This window comes from Saimiri boliviensis, chromosome 14 (assembly GCF_048565385.1).
Source record: "Saimiri boliviensis isolate mSaiBol1 chromosome 14, mSaiBol1.pri, whole genome shotgun sequence".
NCBI classification, from domain to species: domain Eukaryota; kingdom Metazoa; phylum Chordata; class Mammalia; order Primates; family Cebidae; genus Saimiri; species Saimiri boliviensis.
The window spans coordinates 30,066,488-30,094,366 of NC_133462.1; the positions used below are offsets into that span (position 1 = coordinate 30,066,488).

General features: G+C 52.8%; 1 protein-coding gene across 1 annotated transcript; it reads right to left on the reverse strand.

Annotated features, from left to right (window-relative positions):
- Positions 1-4: 4 nt before the first annotated feature.
- NIBAN3 (niban apoptosis regulator 3) lies at positions 5-27,872 on the reverse strand. Its single transcript, XM_003942271.4, has 15 exons — positions 24,655-27,872; positions 21,992-22,122; positions 20,302-20,427; positions 18,825-18,939; positions 17,155-17,322; positions 15,370-15,485; positions 15,183-15,287; positions 14,848-15,010; positions 14,014-14,204; positions 10,886-11,044; positions 9,772-9,888; positions 9,573-9,680; positions 6,852-6,963; positions 5,701-5,784; positions 5-3,160 (listed from the first exon to the last, which is right to left on the reverse strand). The coding sequence occupies exons 1-15, from the start codon at positions 24,998-25,000 to the stop codon at positions 3,048-3,050; spliced, it is 2,154 nt and encodes a 717-aa protein (XP_003942320.3). The 5' UTR covers positions 25,001-27,872; the 3' UTR covers positions 5-3,047.
- Positions 27,873-27,879: the final 7 nt, after the last annotated feature.

Consider the following 27,879-nt stretch of genomic DNA (forward strand, 5'->3'; position numbering starts at 1 on the left):
CCAGTCTGGGAAACAAGAGTGAAATTCCGTCTAAGAAAAAATCTGAACTTTTTTTTTTTCTTGTTTTCACAGAGAAGGTCTTGCTCTGTGGCTCAGGCTAGAGTGCAGTGGCATGATCATGGCTCACTGCAGCCTCAATCTCTTGGGCTCAACCGATCCTCCTGCCTCAGTCTCCCAAGTAGCTGGGACTACAAGTTCACTTCATCATGCCCAGCTAATTTTTAAATTTTTTGTAGAGATGGCGTCTCACTATGTTGCCCAGGCTGTTCTCAAACTCCTGGGCTCAAGTAATCCTCCCGCTTCCACCTCCCAAAGTGCTGAGATTACCAGTGAGCCATCATCCCCGGCTAAAACTTAATTTTTTTTCTTTTTTCTTTTTTGAAATGGAGTCTCACTCTGCTGCCCAGGCTGGAGTGCAATGGCGAGATCTCAGCCCGCTGCTGAGATATCAGACTTCTGCCTCTTGGGTTCAAGTGATTCTCTTGCCTCAGCCTCCAGAGTAGCTGGGATTATGGGCGCCTGCCACCACGCCCAGCTGATTTTGTATTTGGGAGTTTGAGACAGTCTGGCCAAGATGGTGAAACACATCTCTACTAATAATACAAAAGTCAGCTGGGCGTGGTGGTGCCCTCCTGTAGTCCCAGTTACTTGGAAGGCTGAGACAGAAGAATCGCTTGAACCCAGGAGGCAGAGGTTGCAGTGAGCCAAGGTCACACTACTATACTCCAGCCTGGCAATAGAGCTACACTCCGACAAAAAAAAAAAAAAAAAAAAAAAGAAAAAGAAAAAGAGAGAGAAAGAAAGAAAAGAAAAAATAATGATACAGGCCGGGCGCAGTGGCTCACACCTGTAATCCCAGCACTTTGGGAGGCTGAGGCAGGTGGATCACCTGAAGTCAGGAGTTTAAGACCAGCCTAGCCAATATGGTGAAGCCCCATCTCTATTAAAAATAAATACAAAAAATTATCCGGGCACGGTGGCGCTCACCTGTAATCCCAGCTACTCCGAAAGCAGAGGCAGGAGAATCTCTTAAACCCAAGAGGTGGAGATTGCAGTGAGTCAAGATCGTACCACTACACTCCAGCCTGGGCGACTAAGCGAGACACCATCTTAAAAAAAAAAATAAATAAAAAGCTAAAAACAAATTTACACTCTGTGGACTTGATGAGGAAAGGTCTTTTCATATTAGGAAAAAGGCACCAGGGCAAACAACGTTTTTCTCAAAAGGGGCAAGATGACAAATTCTTGCGGCTGCAATTGTTCCAGAATTAACATCTACATCCCGTCCCACCCCGTCCAGGGTAAAAGGAAGACAGCTGAAGGAGACTCTGAGTGCAAATGTATGCGCAAATGTATTTCGGAAGGTGGGGCTGGAGGGAAATAGCTGGAAAGGTCAGGAATATCTCATTGTCTTAGGGAAGGCTGAAAACTCCAGATAGAATGGGAGGAAAGTGTCCCCATGGAGTGTGACAGTCCCTCTGTAAGCGGAACCAAGAACACAGGGGAATCCCTGTGGAACCCACTCCGGAAGCAGCTGCAAAGTTCATGAGAGTGGAGAGGCTGCCAATATCTACTTAGCAGATGACTTTTCTGGCAAGCAGAGGGAGTTCTGGAAAAGCTGCTCTCCCAGCCGGGAAACCTGATACCAAGTTAAGATTTGCAGCTAGGAAACAAACCCTAACAGCTCACAGCAAGCCGAGGGGAAAAAAAAAAAAATCTGTAACCTGTATCACGAAGCCTTCATATCCTTGAGATTAAAAAAAAAAAAAAAGTGATTAGATATCAGTAAGAAAAACATAAACACTCCTGAAAAGTAGAACAAAGCTATGGACAGGCAATTCGCTAAAATAAAAAAACAGAACTACAAACATGCCAATGGCTAATCAACATATTTGGATCTTGTGTTTTGAGACAGGGTCTCACCCCCATGGCCCAGGCTGGAGTGCAGTGGTACAATCACCACTCACTGCAGCTTTGACTTCCCAGGCTTAGGTAAATAGGTAAATCGACCATCTCAGCTCAGTTTTTTTTTGTTTGTTTGTTTTTTTTTTTTTTTTTTTTTAGTAGAGATGGGGTTTCGCCATGTTGCCCAGGCTGGTCTCAAACTCCTGTCTTCAAGCAATCCAACTGTCTCCGCCTCCCAAAGTGCTGGGATTACAGGCATCAGCCACCACTCCCGGCTATTAATTTTGTATTTGTTTGTAGAGATGGGGTCTCACTATGTGAGCCAGGCTGGTCTTGAACTCCCGAGCTCAAGTGATCTGCCCGCCTCAGCCTCTCAAGTGCTGGGATTACAGGCATCAGCCACTGCGCCCAGCCGTAATAAACTTATTTGTAAGTTCAATTTAGTCAAAGAAATTTGAAATAAAAGAATGAGATTACTGTGTGTGTCTAATTGGCATAGTTTCTTCTTTTTATGAAAAGTCCTTGTGTTGAGAAGATTTGGAGGCTGGACAGGGTGGATCACTCCTATAATCCTAGCACTTTGGGAGGCTGAGGCAGAAGGATGGCTTGAGTTCGGGAGTTCAAGTCCAGCCTGGGCAACATAGCGAGACCCTGTCTCTATTATTAGAAAAAAAAATGGCTGGGCTCCGTGGCTCTTGCCTGTAATCCCAGCACTTTGGGAGGCCGAGGCGGGCAGATCACTTCAGGACGGGAGTTTGCGACCAGCCTGGCCAGCATGGTGAAACCTCGTCTGTACTAAAAATACAAAAATTAACTGGGCATGGCAGCAGGCGCCTGTAATCCCAGTTATTCAGGAGGCTGAAGCAGGAGAATCACTTGAACCTGGGAGGTGGAGGTTACGTGAGCCAAGATCATGCCACTGCACTCTAGCCTAGGCAACAGAGCAAGACTCTACCTCAAAAAAAAAAAAAAAGAAAAGACTTGGAAAAAATACACAAATGTTGCTGCTCGGAGTATAAAATGGCACAGTTTTCTGGAGGGGCAGTGGGTACAAAAGCCTAAAGATGGCATATCCATTTTGGCTCAAAAATTCCACTTGTAGACATTTATCCAATAGAAACAAGATAGATTCGGGTGAAGATTCAGCTCTGGAGTGTTCCTCGAGAAGGCGATGGGCCGAGTGGCTGGATCTGGGCACCAGAGCCTGGCTGCCTGGGACAGGCCGCTCCTTCTCGCTCAGCCTCAGTTTCCTCGTCTGTATAGTGAAAAATATCAAACAGACATCAAAAAGTCAGACATGTCGGACATCCGGTGTGTAATAAGTGCTTTAAAAATCAGAGTTAATAAGCCAGGCACAGTGGCTCACGCCTGTAATCCCAGCACTTTGGGAGGCCAAGGTGGGTGAATCACGAGGTCAGGAGGTTGAGATCATCCTGGTCAAAGTGGTGAAACCTCGTCTCTACTAAAATACAAAAAAATTAGCTGGGTATGGTGGCACCTGCCTGTAGTCCCAGCTACTCAGGAGGCTGAGGCAGAGGAATCACTTAAACCCGGGTGGTGGAGGATGCCGTGAGCTGAGATTGTGCCACTGCCCTACAGCCTGAGGGACAGAGCAAGACTCCATCTCGGGGAAAAAAAAAAAAAAATCAGAGTTAATAGAAATGTTGGCCGGGCATGGTGGCTCACGCCTGTAATCCCAGCACTTTAGGAAGCCGAGACGGGCAGCTCACCTGAGGTCAGGAGTTTGAGACCAGCTTGGCTAACATGGTAAAACCTGGTCTCTATTAAAAATACAAAAATTAGCTGGGTGTGGTGGTGGGCGACTGTAATCCCAGCTGCTCAGGAGGCAGGAGAATCACTTGAACCCAAGAGGTGGGCCTTGTAGTGAGCTGAGATCACGCCATTGCACTCCAGCCCCGGGGGACAAGAGTGAAACTCTGTCTCAAAAAAAAAAAAAAAAGTAGGCCAGGCACAGTAGCTTGTGCCTGTAATCCTAGCACTTTGGGAAGCCAAGGCAGGCGGATCACCTGAAGTCAGGAGTTAAGAGACCCACATGGTTACTGACCAACAGGATGAAACCCCATCTCTATTAAAAATACAAAAATTAGCCAGGTGTGGTGGCGGGCGCCTGTAATCCCAGCTACTCAGGAGGCCGAGGCAGGAGAATCGCTTGAACTTGGGAGGTGGAGGTTACAGTGAGGCAAGATCCTGCCACTGCCCTCCAGCCTAGGTGACAGAGACTCCATCTCAAAAAAAAAAAAAAAAGAAAGAAAGAAAGAAAGATAAAAGGGTATAGGAGGATGGGAAAGAAGCTTCTCAGAGAAGGAGCTAAAAGCAGCTCCTAAACCTCCTGAGCAAAGGTGAGGGGCAGCAGGTGAGGCTACCTGGTGGACAGCCTTCTGTTGAAATGACAAACACACCTACTTTAAATTCGGAGGTTTCCTATTGTGGGATCTGCCCACAGGAACCTGCACTTTCAAAAAAGGTATGTACAAGATAATTCCCTGTGGCATTGGCTGTTAGTATGAAAGACTAGAAACCAAATGCCAACTGGCGTGGTTCTGGTGAAAGAGATTCAGGGGCCCATCCGCAATCCTTCACATCCGATTGCAAATCCTCAAATATTCTGACACTCAGAAGTTTGTATTTGTTAGTTTGTTTTTTTGAGACAGGAACTCTCAATGTGGCCCAGGCTGGAGCACAGTGGTGCAATCCGAGCTCAATGCAGCCTCCATCTCTTGGGCTCAAGTAATCCTCACACCTTAGCCTCCTGAGTAGCTACAGGTGCATTCCACCACACCCAACTAATTTTTAAACTTTTTGTAGAGATGGGGTCTTGCTATGTTGTCCAGGCTGGTCCCAAACTCCTAGGCTCAAGCAATTCACCCGCCTTGGCCTCCCAGAGTGCTGGGATTACAGGCATGAGCCACTGTGTCTGCCCTTAGAAGCCTTTCTAGGACTGTTTATTTATTCAAGTTAGTGTAAACATTGATCAGTTTTTCTGTCCCAGATCAGCAGGAAAGTGTATTAGTTAGCTACTGCTGCATTAAAAAATTATCCCTCAAATTATGCCCATCTTGCAAGTTCTTGCCGGTGGTAAACCTAAGGCCCCCATCACTGCAATCTCCCTTTCCACGTTGGGAACAGGAAGTAGCCATTGGGAGATGACCCCTAAGTCCTGGCATTAGAGATGAAATACAAAGGCTGGGCATCGTGGCTCACATCTGTAATCCCAGCACTTTGGGAGGCCGAGGCAGTCAGATCACCTGAGGTCAGAAGCTTGAGACCAGCCTGGCCAACATGGTGAAACACCTGTCTCTACTAAAAATACATAAATTAGCCAGGTGTGGTGGTGCACGCCTGTAGTCTCAGCCACTTGGGAGGCTGAGGCAGGAGAAACCTGGGAGGTGGAGGTTGCAGCGAGCTGAGATCATACCACTGCATTCCAGCCTGGGCGACAGAGCTAGACTCCTTTAAAAAAAAAAAAAAAAAAAAAAAAAAAAAAAAAGCAGCGTTGCGACACAAATTCACCACAATTTCATCTCCTGAGGGCTGAGCTCACATGCACGTCAGAGGCCTGCGTTAGAGGGTCCCTCTGTGGCTCAGATACACTCCACAGCTTCCCACTGTGTTTGTTCATGAGCTTGGCAAGCCTGGCTGGGTAAGGAGGCAAGGTACATTCTGTGCCATCCATGAACCCACACTCACGACAATCCCATACACCCCACGCAGGCCCCCACCTCCCCACCCCCAGCGATTGCTGAGGCAGGTTCCAGAAGCCCGTGAAGTTCCCACCTGCTTCCTCCTGTTCCCATGGGACCTCCAAGCAGCCATCCAGAGTGCAGGATACATCACTGGCACCAAGGGCCTTTTTCAGTTCTGAAATGAGATGAAGCCTTGGACATACCTAGGGAAGCCCAGGCACCAAGGGGCTTCCCTGCATTTTCCTTTTGTTTCTTTCTTTCAGAAATTCAGTGGGTACCCTGCATTTTCCCAGAGAGACTACAAATGTCTCAAGTAGGAATCCTGAACACGTGGCTCACATAAAGCCTCTCTCCAAGCCCACACCCATGGCAGACATTGCTAGCCGATCCCTGCACCCTTCACCAAGCCTGGACACCACCGGTCTCACCTCCCAACACACTGCTCTGGGACATCACAAATCAAGTCAGGATGGACCCACCCAACATGGTGAAACCCCATCTCTACTAAAAATACAAAAATTAGCTGGGAATGGTGGCATGTGCCTGTAGGCCCAGCTACTTGGGAGGCTGAGGCAGGAGAATAACTTGAACCCAGGAGGCGAAGGTTGCAGTGAGCCAAGACTGTGCCACCGCACTCCAGCCTGGGCGACAGAGTGAGTCTTTCTCTCAAAAAAAAACAATAAATAAAGATGGAGTCTCACTCTGTCACCCAGGCTGCAGTACAGTGGCATGACTTTGGCTCACTGCAACCTCTGCCTCCCAGGTTCAAGCAATTCTCCTGCCTCGGCCTCCTGAGTAGCTGGGCCTACAGGTGTGCACCACCACACCCAGCTAAGTTTTTATATTTTTAGTAGAGATGGGGTTTCGCTATGTTGGTCAGGCTGGTCTCGAACTCCTGACCTCAAGTAATCTGCCCGCCTCAGCCTCCCAAAGTGCTGGGATTACAGGGGTGAGCCACCACACCCAACCTGTATCCATAGTTTTTGAACTCTGCCTCCTCCTCATCCTGAGAACTCCTATACATCCCTCACAGCCCCAATCCAGAGGCCCTTCATTCAGAGTTTCCATCCCTGCCCCTCTGAGCTCCTCCATCCTGGACCAACTCTGGCCAAGTCCTGACTTGAGGTCGGATGGCAAGTGTTCACAGAGAGTGAGAAGTGGTGGGGCCCCGGTGGGACTTGGTACATACAGCCAGTGGCTGCCAGGCTATGCTCCCCTGAGCCATGGCAGGGCAGGACTCACCTCGGTCAATCCTCTGCAGCAAGCACCCACGGATGACGTCCTCATAGATGCCCTCGGTGGTCAGAGCCTGGCTGCCCACGGCAAGGACATCCCCCTCAAACTCACGCAGCTCCTGGAACCACGGCAGGTTAGGGGATCAGCGGGAGGGGAGGGGCTCTAGGGGCCTACGTCGTGGGTTTCTGCCCTAACCTTGGGCTTGATTAGCTGTAGGGGAGGGGGTGTTGGGCCTCAGTTTCCTTATCTTTATTTTTTTACATTTTTTTTTTGTTTGTTTGTTTTTTGTTTTTTGTTTTTTTTTTGAGACGGAGTTTCGCTCTTGTTACCCAGGCTGGAGTGCAATGGCGCGATCTCGGCTCACCGCAACCTCCGCCTCCTGGGTTCAGGCAATTCTCCTGCCTCAGCCTCCTGAGTAGCTGGGATTACAGGCACGTGCCACCATGCCCAGCTAATTTTTTGTATTTTTAGTAGAGACGGGGTTTCACCACGTTGACCAGGATGGTCTCGATCTCTTGACCTCGTGATCCACCCGCCTCAGCCTCCCAAAGTGCTGGGATTACAGACGTGAGCCACCGCGCCCGGCCTATTTTTTTAAGTTTTTTTTAAATGTAAAAATAAACACGGGCCGGGCATGGTGGCTCGCGCCTGTAATCCCAGCACTTTGGGACGCCGAAGTGGGTGGATCATGAGGTCAAGAGCTGAGACCACGCCACTGCACTCCACCCTGGCAACAGAGCGAGACTCCATCTCAAAATAAATAAATAAAATAAATAAATAAATAAATAAATAAATAAATAAATATATTCTGCTTTGGAGGAGCTGTTTATATATATTTTTAAATTAAAAAAATAGAATAAAATAAGATAAGATAAACAGGTCTTGGCCAGGCACGATGGCTCATGCCTGTAATCTCAACACTTTGGGAGACCGAGGCAGGTAGATCAGGAGGTCAGGCGTTCAAGACCAGCCTGGCCAAGATGGTGAAACCCTGTCTCTATAAAAATAGAAAAAAATTAGCTAGGCATGGTGGCAGGCACCTGTAATCCCAGCTACTCGGGAGGCCGAGGGAGAGAATTGCTTGAACCTGGGAGGCGGAGGTTGCAGTGAGCTGAGATCGCGACACTGCACTCCAGCCTCAGTGACGGAGCAAGACTCCATCTCAAAAATAAAAAAAAATAAAAAAATAAATAAACAGGTCTCGCTCTGTCACCCAGGCTGGAGTGCAGTGGTACAGTCATGGCTCACTGCAGCCTCAACCTCCCAGGCTCAAGCGATCCTCTCACCTCAGCCTCCCAAGTAGCTGGGACTACAGGCATGCACCCCACACCCGGCTAATTCTTGCATTTTTTGTAGAGATGGGGTCTCACTGTTCCAAAGTGCTGGGATGACAGGCATGCACCACCCGCTGGGCCTCAGTTTCCTTATCTTTAAAATGGACTCAGTGACCCCATTCTCTATCATTGTGGAAAGGATTCATTAGATTAATTAGACACAGCAAGTCACACACCTCACAGGGAGTATTGTGAGTGTCTCAGCTGGGACTCCCCCAACCCCCATCCACTTCCTCTAGAGGATTCCGTTTGTACCCATGTCAGACACCTGCCTGGTGCCCCTGAGCCCTGTGTGCCCAGGCACCTAGGACTCCCCCCGACCTCCTCCGCATTGTCCCATTCATTGAGCCCCAGCCACACCCACCTCGTCACTGTTCCTTCAACACGCCAGGCATGATCAGGCCTCAGGGCCTTTGCACGTGCTATGCCCTCTGCGTAGAATGCCCTCCCCAGAACATGGCCCGTGCCTTCATTTCACAGGGAGATCCTTCCTGACCCTTGGCAACCCCTTACCCAACCCTTACCCAAACTCTCCATCATCCACCACCCTCCTCCTCTGGTGCCCATGTCACCCGGTGATATGTGATGTATGACACCCATCCCAGCTCTTCCTTGGCAGACACAGGGTAATCAGCCCTATCACGGGAAAAGCAGATGGCATTGTGAAAGCCCAGAAAAGCCACCTGACCCACCTCCAGGGCTCAGGGTACAGAAACCTCTTTTTTTTGAGCTAGGGCCTTGCTCTGTGCAGTAGTGTAATCCTGGCTCACTGGATCCTTGACTTCCCGGGCTCAATTGATCCTCCCACCTCTTGACCTCCGAAGTAGCTGAGACCACAGGCACATGCCACCATGCCTGGCTAACTTCTGTTTTTGTTTTTGTTTTTGTTTTGAGACAAAGTTTCGATCTTGTCGCCCAGGCTGGAGTGCAATGGCGTGATCTCAGCTCATTGCAACCTCTGCCTCCCAGGTTCAAGCGATTCTCCTGCCTCAGCCTCCTAAGTTTCTGGGATTACAGGCATGCGCCACCATGCCTGGCTAATTTTATATTTTTAGTAGAGACGGCGTTTCTCCATGTTGATTAGGCTGGTCTTGAACTCTCGACCTCAGGGTCTGCCTCGGCCTCTGCCTCCCAAAGTGCTGAGATTACAGGCGTGAACCACTGCGCCCGGCCAACTTCTGTACTTTTATAGCGATGGGGTTTCACTATGTTATTCAGATTGATCTCCTGGCCTCAAGCAATCCACCCACTTTGGCCTCCCAGAGTGCTGGGATTACAGGCATGAGCCACCGCTCCTGGCCAGAAGTCTCTCATGCGCAAAGAACATTCTTGCCTGCTGTACGTGGATGTGTGGCAATGCTCAGACCTGCCTGCATCCTTCCCATTAACTCACCTTCCTGCAGCTCGGCTCGAGTTGGCTCAGCACAAAAGGTAAAAAGATGCAGAGACCCCAGCTTCGGATGAACCGCCTCTGCACCAGCCCGCTGTCCGATTCGAACTTCTGCACAACACACCCAACCGCGCATCTAGTGACCATCTGAGCACCCAGGCCCTACTGCCACCCGGTGCCACCCCGTACCCGCAGACCGCACCTTCAGCACGCGCCCCCTGACTCTCTCCAGCCTCTGGGCAGCCTGGTCACAGTTGAGAGCCGTGGTCAGACACTGGTCGGCCAGCTGCAGGAAGGTGGCCACGGCGTCAGCCATGAGCTGTGGGAGGAGATGCTGTGATGACCCCACAATCTGTGATCCAGCCTTCTGGGCCCCCACCTGCCCAGCTGACCCCTTCTTGGCATCCAGCCTGCCCCAACCAGCCACCTCTCCCCAGCCTCCTCCTCCTTGTCCCAGGAAACACCATTCCCCTCCTCTCAGGACCTGGGAATTGTCCAGTCTGTGGGGAACTGTATAGAAGCTGGCAGAAAGCTCCCTCCCTCTGGGGGATGGTGCCAGGGTGCCCAGAATGGGGAGCAGAGAGCCAGCTAGAGTTCAGCCTGCTCCACTGAGCACTCTTGTGCAATGCACAAGAACAACTGTGCCAGGTGGAACTGAATCATCTCACTCTCTTCTTCTGTCACCAAGTCCATCGGCAGGTGCCATCTCAGACTTCAAAACAACTCTCAATTCTCCCCACTGACATCCGCAATCCTGGTGCAGGCCTCCTCTCTGCCTCCCCTATGCCTGCCCCCAACAGCCTGTGCTCCCTACGGCAGGCCCAGGCCGAACTTGCAGCCACGCCCTCCCCCTGCTCACACACCTGCTCTGGCCCCCCCATTGCCCTCAGGAAAGAGCCCACCCCTTAGCCCCATACTCAAGGCACTCAGCAATCTGCCCGTCCACCTCGCCAGCCTATCTTCCCCGTTTCTAAAAAATTGCTCCACGTTCCCCAGATGCAGCCAAGTGCTCTCAACACTGTTCACGCGGGACTTGCGCCAGCTCCATTCCTCCCACTGCTGCCCCATGTCGGAAGTCCCCCCCTCCCACAAGTCCCGTCAACCCCGGAGATGGATCAGGAACGTCCTTGGCGCTCCCTGTACATTCGGCCCCAGCTCTGTCCACCACGTGTGGCGCTGTCTGGAAACGGGCTCCTGTCCCCGTGAGGCGGGAAGCCCCGCGGAGTCTGTCTCAATGATCCTGATCTCTCCAGGACACACTTAGTGGAGGTGCTCTTCGCAGGCTGGCCTCCTCCCGGGCTCCTGCTCACCCTCACCTGCTGTGCAAGATCCTGGGCCGCAAACATGAGGCTCTGCATCCCCAGGAAGCCGAACGGTGCTGCCAGCTGCCCCAAGCGCCCCCGGCTCCGCTCGGTCTCACGGTAGCATGTCTGCATCGGCCCCAAGTCCCATGGCATCTCCCCGAATGCGTAAACCTGTGTTCCCGGAAGCAGTTTATGGGGGCGTGGGGGGATGGTTCTGTCAGCTGAGTGCAAAGGGCCAAGGACCCCACAGCCAATTCAGCAAAGGAGAAACCCAAATGAAAATGCATCCCACCTCAGTTGTCACCAAAGAAACTCATAATAAAGTAGCGGTGAGCCTGGCGTGGTGGCTCATCTCTGTAATCCCAGCACTTTGGGAGGCTGAGGCGGGCAGATCACTTGAGGTCAGGAGTTTGATACTAGCCTGGCCGACATGGAGAAACCCCGTCTCTACTAAAAGTACAAAAATTAGCCAGGTGTGGTGGCGCACACCTGTTCTCCCAGCTACTTGGGAGGCTGAGGCATGAGAATCGCTTGAACCCGGGAGGTAGGGGTTGCAGTGAGCCGCGATCGCACCACTGCATGTCAGCCTGGGAGACAGACTCTGTATCAAAAAATAAAATAAGGCCAGGCACACTGGCTCATGCCTGTATTCCCAGAATTTTGGCCGGCCAAGGTGGGTGGATCATGAGGTCAGGAGTTCAAGATCAGCCTGGCCAAGATATTGAAACCCCATCTTTACTAAAAATATAAAAATTAGCCAGGCGCAGTAGCAGGCACCTGTAATCCCAGCTACTCAGGAGGCTGAGGGAGAGAATCGCTTGAACCCCGGAGGCAGAGGTTGCAGTGAGCTGAGATCACCACACTGCACTCCAGCCTGGGTAACAGAGCAAGACTCTGTCTCATAAAATAAAATAAAATAAAAGTAGTGGTGAGGCGTGGTGTCATGGGTATAAAATGATAAAACCTGAAAGCAACTGTGCTGGCACAGTTGAGAGGAAATGAGCACACTCAGTTGGACCTGGATCTATGACCACCTCATGTCCTTTCTGCGCTGGGCCCTGAGGTTGCAGAAATGGAATACTCTAAGCCAGCCTTTGCTTACAAATTGGGGGAGACAGAGCATAGAAATCTCCGCCAGTGGTATGAAAGTGAGACTGTGATAAGAGAAGCACAGGCTACCACAAGACATAGACGGGGACCAGGGACAGCTCCTGGAGAAGGTGATTAGGAAGTAGAAGGTTAAGAATGAGTTGAAGGTTGCCTGGCACATAGTAGGTGCTGCTTTCTGTATGCACGTATGTATGCATGTGTGCATGGATGGATGGATTTTAGGTGTTACTTGAATATGAGATGCACTGAGTTGAGCTGCCTTGAGCAGAATTATCTGGCTCACAAGAGCACATGGGTTGTTCCCTGCAGGGGAATGGGAGGAGGAGTTTGGATGCGTGATCTCACAATGATTTTGCTAAAATGCCACTCTTCACATCCAACTCCTTTCCCCTCACGTTTTCAGGTGCTTCGTGGCCACTACAGTGGCTCGCACCTGTAATCTCAGCACTTCGGGAGGGCAAGGCAGGCAGATGACTTAAGCCCAGGAGTTTGAGACCAGCCTGGGCAACAAAGCAAGACCCTGTCTCTACAAAAAAATTTTAAAATTAGCTGGGCATGGTGATTTGCGCCTGTATTTCCAGCTACTTGGGAGGCTAAGGTAGGAGAATTGATTGAGCCTAGGAGGCTGTGGCTGCAGTGAGCTAAGATTGTGCCACTGCACTCCAGCTGGGGTGACAGAACGAGACCCTGTCTGTGGGTAACCCCCCATATAGGCATCGAGGAATGAGAGCTAAGCAGAACCCTGGAAGAGTTAGGGCTTGAGGAATATCTCACTTTATAGTGTTACTACTCAGCTATTTATATAATCCTTTATATAATTGTATATTAGTTTATAGAAATAGGGCTTGAAGAATCCCTTTATATAATCCTCCATATATAATCATATAATGGTTGATAGTATGAGTGCCTAAAGAATATTTCCCTGCATATATACCTATAATTATATCTTAGTTCATAATCGGAGGAATGCCTAGAGTGGACACAGTACAGAGCATAAATTAAGGGATAAGCAGCTTATAATTGGAGGAATGCCTAGAGCAGACACAGTGCAGAGCATGATTTAAGGAAAAACAGTTATACCAGGACAAGAATCCATGGCCTAGGCGGCAGCATTCAGTATCATAAAGAAACCCGCTGTATGGCAGGCTTGGGGCGAGAGCCACTCCTCCTGATAAAGGAGTTGTAGGACGTGGCTCCAGTTCTTGCGGAAGGCTGCCCTCAGAACAGCAATCCACCTTGGTGACTGTGAACTTTATCAGCTCTTGCTACTGTGCTGCTTGAAAAGCATCCTCCCATAGAATCCATTGGAAGCTGCCAGAAGGTGGCGGTAACCTTGACAGCTCTGTCACTGCTATGTGACTTAAAGCATCCTCCTATAAATCTTCTTAGAAGCAGTTTGCCCATAGATAGACGTATTGCACACTGCACCCTCTTCACTGTGCACGGCCGACCTTCAAGCCTCAGTGACCTAATAGGGGTGGACCCCTTACTGCACACGGCCCCTTGCTGTGCACTGTCCACCTCCTGGTCTAGGTGACCTAATGGGGGTGGACCCCATGTTTCATTGCTCACGACCCTATCACTATCCTTAAAGATGATTTCACTCACTGCCCTGCCCCCTAACCTATACACAATAAATACTCACGCTTCTGGACATTCGGGGCCTTGCCTCGCCTCGCCGGCCTTGCCGGCCTCGCCTGACTCCGCTTATAGGTGGCGTGGCCCCCAGAGCCCAGCTGCATTTTCTTTGTACTTCTGTGTCCTGTCTCTTTATTTCTCCGATCCTGCGCCTCAGCACAGCATAAGCCTCACCCCACGACCCTGTGGGGCACTCAGCCTTACATCTGGCTCACAACGTGCCCTACACTGTCTCCAAAACAAACAAAACAAAGCAAAAACTGTGCTCCAGTGACTATAGCATGGTGATGGGTCCACAATAAGTAAAAAGCAGCCTAAAACAAATTCAGAGGTTTTCAACAGGAAAGACTCAACACATCACCCACTGGCCCACTGAACCCACAAGAGCTCACCTCCCTGCGCAACCTCGTGCCCGATGGGCTCTGGCGCAGGTGGCCCGACAGTCGGTCCATGCCTTGAGCCAGGAGGGTCCGCACCACCTCGAGCAAGGCTTCCACGGTGTCCAGCAGGGTCTGAGCGACACGGGGCAGCTGCGGGTCCACATGCTGGCGCAGGCAGGACTCGAGCGGTCCCTTGATATCCGCTGGGAGTGGAAGACACTGGCCTGGAGTCCCCTCCGCAAGGTGCCTCGCAGATGGGGATGGGCAGGGGCCCTAGTTCAGCAGGGCGAGGGGAACCCGAACAGGGACGCTGAGCACCCTCTTCTACCTCATTGTAGTGATGAGAAAACTGAGCCTCGGAGGGGCGGGCCGAGTCGGGATTCCCAACTGAGTCTTTGTAGACGCCACCTTGGCCCACCCCTGCCCAAGTATCAGCCTTTACTCCCACCCGTCCCCGGCTCTTCCACTTTCCAGGCCCGCCCAACCCGCGGCGGCCCAGCTCCGGGGCTGAACCCCTCCAGCCTCAGCCTCAAGGCCACGCCTATCCCCCCAATGAGGCTCCGCCCTTGCTGCATCCAGCACAGCCCCCTCAAGACCCTGTATCTTTGGGGCAGACTCTAGGCCCCGCCCTGGTGCCACGCCCACAAAGCCACGCCCACCACTTCTAGCTTAGGCCCCGCCCCTCTCCCACACCTGTTACCTTCGACGATCTAAGCTTGACCCCGCCCCTCCCCGACCACGCCCCTTATTCACACAAGGCCCTGCCCATTCCTCGCTTAAGTCACGCCCATCTGTCCCCAGCATGGCCTCGCCCCTCCCAGCCCAGGCCCCGCCCCCGAGTCTCACTCCGCATCCGCCCAGCCACGCGCGCCCGCAGCCGCAGCAGCTGGTCCACGTCCGGGCGGATCGTCTTCTCCAGCGTCGCAAGCAGCTCGTCTTTTTCGGGCTGGAAGGCGCGGAGCCCGGCGGAGGCCCCGGCCAGGACAGCTGCGTGAACGGCCTCCAGAAGCTGCCCAGACCGGTCGAGGGGACCCCACGCGGGACAGGAGGGCAGGAGAGACGAGATGCGGGGCGGGGATGGGGGTCAGAGAGACCGGCAGAGAGTTTAGGCCACAGTCATGGGAGGGCAACCCGAGCGCCCGGATCCCGCCCCCTGTTCCCGGGTCCGGATCCCTGCAAACCTCAGTCCAGGCCCAGGCGCGGGCGCGGCCGGCCCCCTGCAGGCCCGGAAGGGTCTGAGCTCGCAGCGCTGGAAGCTGCTCCCGCATCAGCACCGCGGTCAGCACCTGCGGGAGAGGGGGCCGTGGGCGCCGCAGCCGGCCGGAAGGGGTCCTGGGGGTCCCGGTGGCGGCCTCGCGGGGCACTGACCTCGGCGTCTGAACCTAGGGTCACGTCGTCGTCGCCAAAGTGGCCTTGGTGCTGCCGGTAGAGTCGGACGGCGTCCAGGAAGGCCCGGGCAGCAGGGGCCTGGCTTCGCTGCAGGACTGAGAGGAGCTGGGCCTCAGTGCCTGCTCAGAGCTCAGTGCCTGCCTGGCTCCCCATGGCCCGGGGAGGAAGCCCTCCTCCTGGTCAGGTCCCCAACACCCAAGTCTCACTCATCTCTGGAACTTTGCACAGGCAGTGCCCGCCACAGAGAACACATTCCCTCAGGATCACCACTAGCCCTTAAGGCATCCTTATTCAACTTAGAAGGAACCCTCTACTGGCAGCCACAGCCCGGAGACCAGCAGTTCAGGCCATACATACCGCAGACACTAGCTGCTCCTCTAGTTGCGTCGTTTGTGCAGTTAACAACCTGCCCAACTGTGCGTGTTAGTCCTGCTGGTCCTCTACTTTTTTGCTTTCTCTCTTTCCCTCCCTTCCTCCTTCCCTCTCTCTCTCTTTTCCTTCCTTATCCTTCCTTCCTTCTTTTGAGACGGAATCTCGCACTGTGGCCTCGGCTGGAGTGCAATGGCCTGATCTCCGCTCACTGCAACCTCCGCCTCCTGGGTTCAAGTGATTCCCCTGCCTCAGCCTCCTGAGTAGCTAGGATTACAGGCATCTCCCACCATGCCCAACTAATTTTTTGTATTTTTAGTAGAGACTGGGTTTCACCATGTTTTCCCAGGTTAGCCTTGAACTCCTGACCTCGTGATCCACCTGCCTTGTCTTCCCAAAGTGCTGAGATTACAGGCATGAGCCATCACATCCGGCCTCTTTTTTTCTTGCTTTTTCCTTCCTTCCTTCCCTCCTTCCTTTTTCTCTTTCTTTCTTTTTTCCCTTCTTTCTCTCTCTCTTTTTTTCCTAGATAGGGGTCTCTCCATTGCTCAGGCTGAAGTATGGTGACATGATCATAGCTTGCTGCAGCCTCCAAGTCCTGGGCTCAAACGATCCTCCCACCTCAGCCTCCTGAGTAGCTGAGACCCCAAGCACATGCCACCATGCCCAGCTAACTTTTGTATTTTTTGTACAGATGGAGTTTCACCATGTTGCCCAGGCTGGTCTTGAACTCTTGGCATCAAGTTGGGATTACAGGCGTGAGCCACTGTGCCTGACCTATTCCCGTTTTTCACCTGGCTGGCCCCTCATCTTTTTTAGGCCCCGCCTTCCCCTCATCTGGGAAGCCTGCTCCAATTCCCATGCCCCAGGCTGAGCTTCCAGAGAATCCTGTGTGTCTTTATCACAGCCCTAGTCACTCACAACAGCCTGATGTCCCTTCCCGCTCCCCCAAAAACCCATTTTCTTTCTGTTTTGTTTTGTTTTGTTTTGTTTTTTTGACATGGAGTTTAGCTCTTGTTACCCAGGCTGGAGTGCAATGGGGTGATCTCACTGCAACCTCTGCCTCCTGGGTTCAAGCGATTCTCCTGCCTCAGCTTCCCGAGTAGCTGGGATTACAGGCGCCCATCACCAAGCCCAGCTAATTTTTGTATTTTTAGTAGAGATGGGCTTTCACCATGTTGGCCAGGCTGGTCTCGAACCCTTGACCTCAGGTGATCTGCCCATCTCTGCCTCCCAAAGTGCTGGGATTACAGGCGTGAGCCACCACACCCAGTCTAACAACCCACTTTCTGAGTAAGGAAAGTGAGGCCTGGAGAGGTCCCAAGCCAACAGAGGCTGAGCCGTGTGACCCCAGACCATTAGCCTCACAACTACCGGACCCTTCCTGAGACCCACCTGTGCCCCGAAGCCGGATGCCACCCTGCAGTGCCAGCCTCCAGGCATGCTGTGCCTCCCTGGTGGCTGCAGAGAAGCAGAGGTGCCGGCGGAAGGGGTGCTGGAGGAATAGGGGGAACCTCACAGGCACTTCCAAGAGAGAGTCAGGCTCTTCCTGAGTACGGTCTCCTGAAAACAAACAGAGGAGGTCGCACCTTCTAAACGCTCATTTACTAGGAGAAAATACCCCTGAAATGCATAAAGCAGTCCCTGAAATGGGCAGTTGCTCGATAAATCTGAGCCACACCATGATACATGCCACCTTCCTTATTCCAGCAGCACTGGGCAGGGCACGGTTTGTGGGGAGGTAAAGTCACCTTCTTCTATTGCATGCCCAAGGCAGACATCACCAATCCATCCCATCATTGTTTTCCAGCCTCAGCTTCCTCAATACAGTCCTCCCGGCCACCACCACCAATCCATCCAAGCTGGGATGTTATATGAGACCAGCTTGACGTGGAGCTTTGGAGTTAGCCAGGCCAGGGTTCCAACCTGACCAAACCCCAAACCACTTTTATTTTCTTTCTTTTCTTTTCTTTTCTTTTTTTTTTTTAAGATGGAGGCTCACTGTCACCAGGCTGGAGTGCAGTGGCACAATCTCAGCTCACTGTAACCTCCGACCCCTGGGTTCAAGCTATTCTCCTGCCTCAGCCTCCTGAGTAGCTAGAATTACAGGTACCTGCCACCAGGCCCAGCTAATTTTTGTATTTTTTTTAGTGGAGACAGGGTTTCACCATGTTAGCCAGGATAGTCTTGATCTCCTGGCCTCTTTTATTTTTATTTTTTTAATTTAATTTAATTTAATTTTTTTGAGACGGAGTTTCGCTCCTGTTACCCAGGCCGGAGTACAATGGCGTGATCTCGGCTCACCGCAACCTCCGCCTCCTGGGTTCAGGCAATTCTCCTGCCTCAGCCTCCTGAGTAGCTGGGATTACAGGCACGCCCCACCATGCCCAGCTAATTTTTTGTATTTTTAGTAGAGACGGGGTTTCACCATGTTGACCAGGATGGTCTTGATCTCTTGACCTCGTGATCCACCCGCCTCGGCCTCCCAAAGTGCTGGGATTACAGGCTTGAGCCACCGTGCCCGGCCTCGCCTGGCCTCTTGATCTGCCCACCTTGGCTTCCCAAAGTGCAGGGATTACAGGTGTGAGCCTGTCCCCAGCCTGTCCAAACTACTTTCTAGCTCTATGACTAGGGCACACGTTTTCATGTCTCTGAGCTGTGATCTTCCTGCCCTACAAGGGGCATGCCACTACACCCAGCTGATTTTTGAATTTTTAGTAGAGAAGGGGTTTCAATGTTGGCCAGGCTGGTCTCGAACTCCTCACCTTAAGTTATCCACTCACCTCAGCCTCCCAAAGTGGTGTGATTACAGGCACATGCCACTACACCCAGCTAAGTTTTGTATTTTTAGTGGAGACGGGGTTTCACCATGTCGGCCAGGTTGGTTCGAACTCCTGACCTCAAGTGATCCGCCCCCCTTGGCCTCCCAAGTGGTGGAAGCCGGGAATGATGCTTAACGCCCTGCCGTGCACGGGACGCCCCCCATCGCAGAGAATGATCTGACCCCACATATCAACAATGCTGGGGGTGGAGAAACCTGCTCCTGGGAACCCCGGGACCCTTACCCAAGGAGGCCGGGCAGAGAGCATCCAAAAGGTAGAGATATTCACGCTGGGAAGTCAGGAGTGTGTATCCCGTCAGGGCTGTGGAGCCAAGGGGCCGGTTCCCGTTTTCATATTCCTACAAAAGGCACCCAGAGAACCAACTTGGGACAGGTCTGAAGTGTGGCTTCTGTGTCCCACTGTACTATCAAGGGAAGATTTCAGATGAGCTGGAAAATCCTCTGCCCCTCCCACAGCCCTCCACCTCCCCACCTTCTTCCCTTCCTCTCTCTGTCTTGTGTTTTTGTTTTGAGACAGAGCCTGGCTCTGTTGCCCAGGCTGGAGTGTGGCAGCACGATCTCAGCTCACTGAAACCTCCATCTCCCTGGTTCAAGCCATTCTCCTGCCTCAGCCTCTTGAGTTGCTGGGACTACAGGTGTGTGCCACCATACCTGGTTATTTTTTGTATTTTATTTTATTCATTTATTTTAAGACGGAGTCTCGCTCTGTTGCCCAGGCTGGAGTGCAAGGGCTCAATCTCAGCTCACTGCAACCTCTGCCTCCTGGGTTCAAGTGATTCTTCCGCCTCGGTCTCCCAGGTAGCTAGGACTACAGGCATGCACCACCATACCCGGCTAATTTTTGTGTTTTTAGTAGAGATGGGGTTTCTCCATGTTGGCCAGGCTGGTTGAACTCCCGACCTCAAGTGAACCACCCGCCTCGGCCTCACAAAGTGCTGGGATTACAGGCATGAGGCACCGCACCCGGTCCTAGTTTTTGTATTTTTAGTACAGACGGGGTTTCACCATCTTGGCCACACTGGTCTTGAACTCCTGGACTGAAGGGATCCACCTGCCTCCGCCACCCAAAGGGCTGGGATTACAGGTGTGAGCCACCAGGTCCCGCCCTCCCTCTCTTTCCCCTCCCTCCATCCATCCTCCCTCCGTGCCCATAACTTCCTCTCTTCCTCCCTCCTTCCCTTCCTTCTTCCTGTTCCTGCCCTCTCTCTCTCTCTCTCTCCCTCCTTTTCCCTTTCCCTCCCTTCCTCCCTCAGTCCCTGAACTCCCAGCACTCCCTGGCTCCCCGTGTGCCAGGCTGGTCCCGTGTGCTGCCTGAGGACCCTCTTGATGAACCCTCAAAGCCCTACATGGGTGAGACACTATCATCCCATTTCACAGAGATGGAAACTGAGTTTCAGAAAGGTAGTGATCGCCCCAAGCTCCCCAGCCAGAAAGCAGAGGGGTCAGAGGTCTGACTCGCAAAGGCCTCAAGAGGTTTAAACCACAGCTCTGATACTGACTTGGGCCTCAGTTTACCCATCCAGCACAGCAGGGAATGAGATGAGGTAATCTACAACAGACCAAGCATATAGAGGCCCAAGATTCATAGTGGGTGATTGATAGAGGTCGGGCTATGCTGAGAGATGGACTCCATAAACTGAGGCTGGGGGGCGTGGGAAGGAGGGACCCAGAAGCAGAAAGGCCACGTGACACTCACTTACCTCCTTGTGGCTGAACCACTCCAGGCGGCCGTCCCCACGCAGAACACAGAAGATCGGCTGCCACCGGGGTGGGTGGCCCCGAAACTGGGTCAGGGGTCCTTGGTGCTCACGGACTCGGGGCAGCTTCTGCAAGCAGAGGGATCAGCAGGTGTCACGGGCTGTGGGCTGATGTCCCTGTGTCCCAACCACCCAGACAGCTCCTGCTGTATCCTGGGGTGATGCTCAGGTCCTGTGATGCCTCAGGCTGGTCAGGGAGAGTCCCAGGCAGAAAAGGCTCTGTGTCCACAGCTCCAGGAGCCCCCTTCATTAGCAATAAGCATGGATCCCAGATTCAAAACACACCCCTGCAGTGTGACCTCGGGCAGGGCATTTTGCCTCTCCGTGCCTCAGTTTCCTCATCAAAGACCCATCTCCTAAGTGGGTGAAGAGTGAGCTGTATGGGGCACACGACTTCATGGTTCCAGAGACCTCTGGAGGCCAGACGCAGGCTCATGCCTGTCATCCCAGCAATTTGGGAGGCCGAGGTTGGGGGATGGCTTGAGGCCAGGAGTTTGAGACCAGCCTGGCCAACATGGTGAAACCCCGTCTCTATTAAAAATACAAAAATTAGTCAGGCATGGTGGTGGGCGCCTGTGGTCTCGGCTACTTGGAGGCTGAGGCACAAGAATGGCTTGAACCCAGGAAGTAGACATTGCAGTGAGCCAAGATCACCCCACTGCACTCCATCCTGGACAACAGAGGGAAATTCCATTTCAGAAAAAAAAAAAAAGTTGCCAGGCGCAGTGGCTCACGCCTGTAATCCCAGCACTTTGGGAGGCTGAGGTGGGTGGATCACGATGTCAAGAGATTGAGAACATCCTGGCCAACATGGTGAAACCCCATCTCTACTAAAAAATACAAAAATTAGCGGGACGTGGTGGTGCACACCTGTAGCCTCAGCTACTCGGGAAGCTGAGGCAGGAGAATCGCTTGAACCCAGGAGGCAGAGGTTGCGGTCAGCTGGGATCAAGCCACTGCACTCCAGCCTGACAAAAGAATGAGACTCTGTCAAAAAAAAAAAAGTTATTCCATTTCACGTCAGGATATGCTGGCTTGTTTGGATGTGAACACCAGAGGTTAGAGCAGGATCTGTCCTTGTCACTGGACAAAGGCTGTGTGTCCTCATGCCGAGCCCATGATGTGGCGTGAATTACATGTGCAATGAATGGTTTTATTTGTTGGTGGGGTTTTTTTGGTTTTTTGTTCGTTTTTAAGATGGAGTTTGGCTCTGTTGCCCAGGCTGGAGTGCAGTGGCGCCATCTCGGCTCACTGCAACCTCCACCTCCCAGGTTCAAACGATTCTTCTGCCTCAGACTCCCAATTAGCTGGGATTACAGGCGCGCACCACCACGCCTGACTAATTGTTTTTTTCCTTTTGTATTTTTAGCAGAGGCGAGGTTTCACCATGTTGGTCAGGCTGGTCTTGAATGCCTGACATCTGGTGATCGGCCTGCCTCGGCCTCCCAAAGTCCTGGGATTACAGACGTGAGCCACCTCACCTGGCCGCTCAGTGAATGTTTATTCAAACAGTGAATATTTAAAGTCACCCTGTGGCAATGGCAAAGGTCTGAGGTTGGAAGCTTGGCTTAGGAAGGGCTCCTCCAGGACCACCCCCACCCCACCAAAGGTCCTTCGCCCCCACAAAACTCACTTTGCTTCGTAGCAACTGACTTCCAGCCGGCTCCTGGGGGCCCAGCTCTCGGGAGATCTGCCGAAGGACTGATGCCGCCAGCTGCCTGCGGTAGCAGGGCAGGAAGTTCCTCAGCAGGGTGTCCATCTGATCTGCAGGGACAACAGGACCGTGAGCCCAGCAAATTGAATCTGCCCAAGAGACCTGCTTGGGGAAGGTGAAACAGACAGGGAAGCCACCTGGGGCTCCTATAGTTATCTGGAGCTGCCCAACAAGTTGTCACCAAATTCCATGCACCCTTCACCCCCTGTGCCTGTCCCCATTAATGTGGCTGGGAGGAAACTCTCCCCTCCCCCTTCTTCTTTCTTTTTGACACAGGGTTTTGCTCTGTGGCCCAGGCTGGAGTGCAGTGGTGCAATCACAGCTCACTGCAGCCTCCACTTCCCGGGCTCAGGTGATTCTCCCATCTCCGCCTCCCAAGTAGCTGGGACTCCAGAACTCCAGGTGCCCGCCACCATGCTTGGCGAATTTTTCTATTTTTAGTAGAGATGAGGTTTCACCATGTTGCTCAGGCTGGTCTCAAACTCCTGGCCTCAAGTGATTCTCCCACCTCGGACTCCCAAAGCACTGGGAATACAGGTGTGAGCCACACTTTCACTTATAGATCATGTATCGCGTAAAGCTTATGGTTGGTTGAGATTTGACACAATCACACATCTGTGAAACCCTCACCACAATCAAGATAATGAGCCGATGCATCACACCCAAAAGTTTCTCCATAGGCTTTACCTGAGGAGCTTTTCAAAAGCTTTTAAAGCTCCAAAGCACATAAGGGAACTTTCTGTGGGTGATGGAAGTGTTCTGTATCCTGATCTATTTAGAAAGTCGTCACATGGGTGACTAGCTCTTCGAGCCGTTGTCCTAAGGTGTATACATTTGATTGTAAATAAAACATACTTCCATTCTGCTGCCCAGAATGTGGACCCAATGGCTGGAGCTCCAGCAGCCATTCTATGCCTTGAGGTCACCTTGGGCACAGAAGTCTCACATAGCAGAGCCACAGGATGGAAGGAGTTTAGACCATGAGCCTGCCAGAATAAGGCCAGTACCAACCCCACAATGTCCCCAGCGCCCAGCACAGGGGCTCACCCTGCATATGAAGACAGAGGGACCCGAGCGGCAATGCCCCTTCTTGGTCTCAAATTGGGAACTGAGTCTCCATTCCCAGCATCCTGCCAAAGAACCTGCTGGTCCCTGCCTACCCAGGAGGACGTCCCTCAGGATCTGGCTGGGTCTGGGACACCCTCCAGCTGGTCCCATGCTTCCCATCTGAACCCCTATCCTGAATCAGGTCACCATAATTACCAAATAAAATAGAAGACATGGGCTGGGCATGGTGACACATGCCTGTAATCCAAGCACTTCGGGAGACCAAGGTGGGCAGATCACCTGAGGTCAGGAGTTCGAGACCAGCCTGGCCAACATGGTGAAACCCCATTTCTACTAAAAATAGAAAAATTAGGCATGGTGGTGCATGCCTGTAATCCCAGCTACTTGTGAAGCTGAGGCAGGAGAATCACTTGAATCCTGGAGGCAGAGAGTTTGCAGTGAACTGAGATCGCACCACTGCACTCTAGCCTGGGTGACAGAGCGAGACTCCGTCTTAAAAAAAAAAAAAAAAAAAAAAAAAAAAAAAAAAAGATTAAACGAGTTATTGGTTTTCAGCATAACTATGCATTATGCAAAATTTGGGATATACTTATACTAACAATAAGATTCAGACCAGGTGCAGTGGCTCCTGACTGTAGTCCAGCACTTTGGGAGGTTGAGGTGGGAGGATCACTCAAGCTCAGGCATTCAAGAGCAGCCTGAGGAACATAGTGAGACCCAGCCTCTACAAAATCAAATAAAAGCATTAGCTTGGCGTGGTGGTGCACACCTGTGGTCCCAGCTACTCGGGAGGCAGGAGGATTGCTTGAGCTCACAAGTTCAAAACCAGGCTGGGCAACATAATGACACCTTGTCTTATAAAAATAACAAAATAGCAGGGCACGGTGGTGCACGCTGTGGTCCCAACTACTTGGGAGGTTGAGGCAGGAGAATCGCTTGGGCCCAGGAGGCCAAGGTTGCAGTGAGCCGTGATCATACCACTGCACTCCAGCTTGGGCAACAGACAAGATCCTGTCTCAACAATAACAAAAGATTCGCTGAGTGAAATTCACATTAAGAGGGCATCGTTGGCCGGGCGCGGTGGCTCACACCTGTAAGCCCAACACTTTGGGAGGCTGAGGCGAGCGGATCACAAGGTCAGGAGACCGAGACCATCCTGGCCAACATGGTGAAATCCCATCTCAACTAAAAATATAAAAAATTAGCCAGGCATAGTGGTGTGCCTGTAGTCCCAGCTATTCGAGAGGCTGAGGCAGGGGAAATCGCTTGAACCCAGGCGGCGGAGGTTGCAGTGAGCAGAGATCACGCCGCTGCACTCCAGCTGGGCAACAGAGCAAGACACTGTCTAAAATTTAAAAAAAGAAAAGAAAAAGAAAAAAAAAAGAGGGCATCCTGTGTGTTTGACGGCCCTAGGTCTGACCCCCAGCACCATCTCCTTCATGGAGCATGTAGACCTGATGGCTGGAGCTCCCTCCCACCCAGACTCCCACCCTGTCCCCACTCAGGATACTCACCCCTTAGGTGCTGCCGCTGTTGCTTATCCAGAGGGCTCGAGGGCCGCCCGCCCATCCTGCTGCGGTCTCCCCGGGCTCCCCTTCCCCTCCCCGCGACCACCGCCCGCGTTCCTCGGCTCAGGAGCACCTGGGTGGCAGCGGAGAGGCCGGAACGCGGTGGGTTCAGAGGCCCCGCCCCCGGCCCCGCCCCTCGCCGCACCTGCGTTCTCCCCGCTCCCCTGGGGCCAAGGTTGCCCAGAGCCAGTGGTTTCTGTGGAGGCTGCGGGGGCAGCCCCGGGGGTAGGTTGTGGGGCATGAGAGAAAGAAAATCATAGCTCGCCTTGGAGGAGGGTGGCAGGGCAGACATCTGGCCGAACTGGCCAGCAGTCGTCTGTATGGGGGTTGGAACAGGGGGATGGGCAAGAATGGGGCATCTCTCCTGGTGCCACACACCCCCCCACCCTGTGCCGGGTGAGGCTGAACCACACAGACGATACAGCCCTGGTCCAGCTCCCAGGAGTCCCCAAGCCGGGGAGATAGAGCTGGACAGACACTCCCAGACTGTCCCTGCGGTCAGTGCCAGGGCAAGGGGGCAGATGCCAAGGTCTTAGAGGATGGGGGGGCCTGGCAAAGGTGAGCAGAGATTTGGGGGGCACTGAAGCAGGAGGGGATAGAAGATGGGCATGGGGTTGCCAAAGACCTCAATTAAAGGAAGTGAGGGGCCGGGGGCAGTGGTTCATTCCTGTAATCCCAGCACTTTGGGAGGTTGAGGCATGTGGATCACTTGAGGTCAGGATTTCAAGACCAGCCTGGCCAGCATGGTGACACTCAATTTCTACCAAAAATACAAAAATTAGCCGGGCATGGTGGTGGGTGCCTGTAATCCAGCTACTTGGGAGGCTGAAGCAGGAGAATCGCCTGAACCCGGGAGGCGAGTTTGGAGTGGGCTGAGATTGCGCCACTGCACTCCAGCCTGGACGACAGAGCAAGACCCTGTCTCCTCCAAAAAAGAGAGTGAGGGCCCGAGCCACGCAAAAAGCTGCAGGAAAGGAGATACCGGGCAGCGGGCTCAGCACAGGCAAAGGCCCTGGGGTGGAATGTGCGCAGCGGGCTCTAGGAACAGCCGGAAGTGGGTGCGTCATGAGGACACAGAGTGAGGGGCTGATGCTGCTGGAGAGAGGGGCAGGCGAAAGGGGCCACGTGGAGTCTTGTGGGAAGGGGTGGATTTCGCTCCCAAGGCAAAACGGAGCAGGAAGGGTTATCGCTCTCAGGAAAGGGTAGGAGATGGTGACAGCCCCAGGCAGCACTGTTCACATGGGGTCCCCGCTCTGGCTGCTCAATTTCCCTTCACTTCTCGGCCCCATGCCCCAGCCCCTGCCCACCGCTCTGGGGGCCACAGCCACCTGCCCTTGCCCAGGCCCACAGCTAAGCCGTTTCCACTGGGGTCTCTGTGCTGTTTGTCAATCTCCTTCCGCTCAGGCCTGTCCCACTTCCTCACTCTCACATCTGAGCGGCCCGCAGGGACAAGAGGCTGAAGGAAACTTCACTTTCTGTGGTTTCGGCTCCACTCTCGCCCTGAACAGTCGCCTCCTCAGAGGTTTCAATTCCCACCTCCCGCACAGCTGGGTGCCTCCTCTGGATCCCCTCCAAGAAGCTCGCACATGACTGGGCAGCCCCCATGCACCCACCAGCCTCCCACACTGTCGTCCCTGGGGCCGGGACGAAGGTGAAGGGTGGGCCATGAGCAGATGCACTCTGGGAATATGTGCACAAGCCCAGCACATCGAGACTAGACTCTGGTGCTTTCAAGGCTCTGAGCAGGCCTGCAGCGCAGCTGACGGCAGTGCTTGGGTCTGTCTGTGCAGTCGCAGCTCAGCAGAGGGTTGACTTACGTCCCCCAAAAGACATGTCTACATCCAGACCCAGGAAACTCAGCATGTGACCTTATTCAGAATACTTATTCCAAATAAGCATTTATTTGGAACTTATTTGGAATATTCCTTTGGTATCTTGAGATGGCACCGTCCTGGGTATAGGGTGATCCTAAATCCAATGAGAGGTGTCCTCATAAGAGGGCCGGGTGTGGTGGCTCATGCCCATAATCTCAGCACTCTGGGAGGCTGAGGCTGGAGAATCGCTTGACCTCAGGGGTTCGACACCAACCTGGGCAACACAGCGAGACACTGTCTCTACAAAAAATGTTCAAAAGTAGCCAGGCGTGGTGATGCACAACTGTAGCCCCAGATACTTGGGAGGTTGAGGTGAGAGGATCGATTTAGCCCAGATGGAGGCTGCTGTGAGCTGTGACTGCACCACTGCACTCTAGCCTGGGTGACAGAGTGAGACCCTGTCTCAAAAAAATAATAACAAATAAACAGGAGGAGAGAACACACAAGAAGGCCAGGTGAAGGTGCGGAGAAGAAGGAGACACGGCAGTGACGCAGCCATGAGCCAAGGGACGCCAAGGACAGGAGAGGCCTGGGACGGGATCAGCCTCAGAGCTTCCAAAGGGAAGCACCTTGACCTGAACTTCTGATTTCCCCAACGAGGACAGATAGGACAGAATACATTTCTGTTGTCTTTTTTTTTTTTTTTTTTTGAGACGGAGTGTCACTCTTGTTGCCCAGGCTGGAGTGCGATGGCACGATCTGGGCTCACTGCAGCCTCCGCCTCCTGGGTTCAAGGGATTCTCCTGTCTCAGCCTCCTGAGTAGCTAGGATTACAAGCCCATGCCACCACGCCCACCTAACTGTTACATTTTTAGTAGAGACGGGGTTTCATCATATTGGTCAGGCTGGTCTCAAACTCCTGACTGCCAGTGATCCACCCACAAAGTGCTGAGACTACAGGCGTGAGCCACAATGCCTAGCTTTTTTTTTTTTGTTTTAAGATAGAGTCTTGCTCTGTCACTCAGGCTGGAGTACAGTGGCCCGATCTCGGCTCACTGCAACCTCTGCCTCCCAGGTTCAAGCAATTGTTGTGCCTCCCAGGTAGCTAGGATTAGAGATGCCCACCACACCTGGCTAATTTTTGTATTCTTTGTAGAGACGGGGTTTCACCATGTTGGCCAGGCTGGTCTCGATCTCCTGACCTCAACTGATCCACCCGCCTCATCCTCCCAAAGTGCTGGAATGACAAGCGTGAGCCACCACGCCTGGCCTGTTGTCTCAGGTCACCCCAGGAAATTCTTCCATGGTGGCGATGCCCAGGGGAGAGGCCCCGCCCTCCAACCCACACACGGGGGCT

Excerpts from the sequence above, each read along its gene's own strand:
- NIBAN3 (XM_003942271.4), bottom strand. The coding sequence starts at position 25,000 with ATGTCTGCCCTGCCACCCTCCTCCAAGGCGAGCTATGATTTTCTTTCT. Across the intron at positions 15,011-15,182 it reads GCGCCTGGGCCTGGACTGAG|CTTCTGGAGGCCGTTCACGC; the intron begins GTTTGCAGGGAT and ends CGGTCTGGGCAG. Across the intron at positions 9,681-9,771 it reads TCAGGGGGCGCGTGCTGAAG|AAGTTCGAATCGGACAGCGG; the intron begins GTGCGGTCTGCG and ends TGTGTTGTGCAG.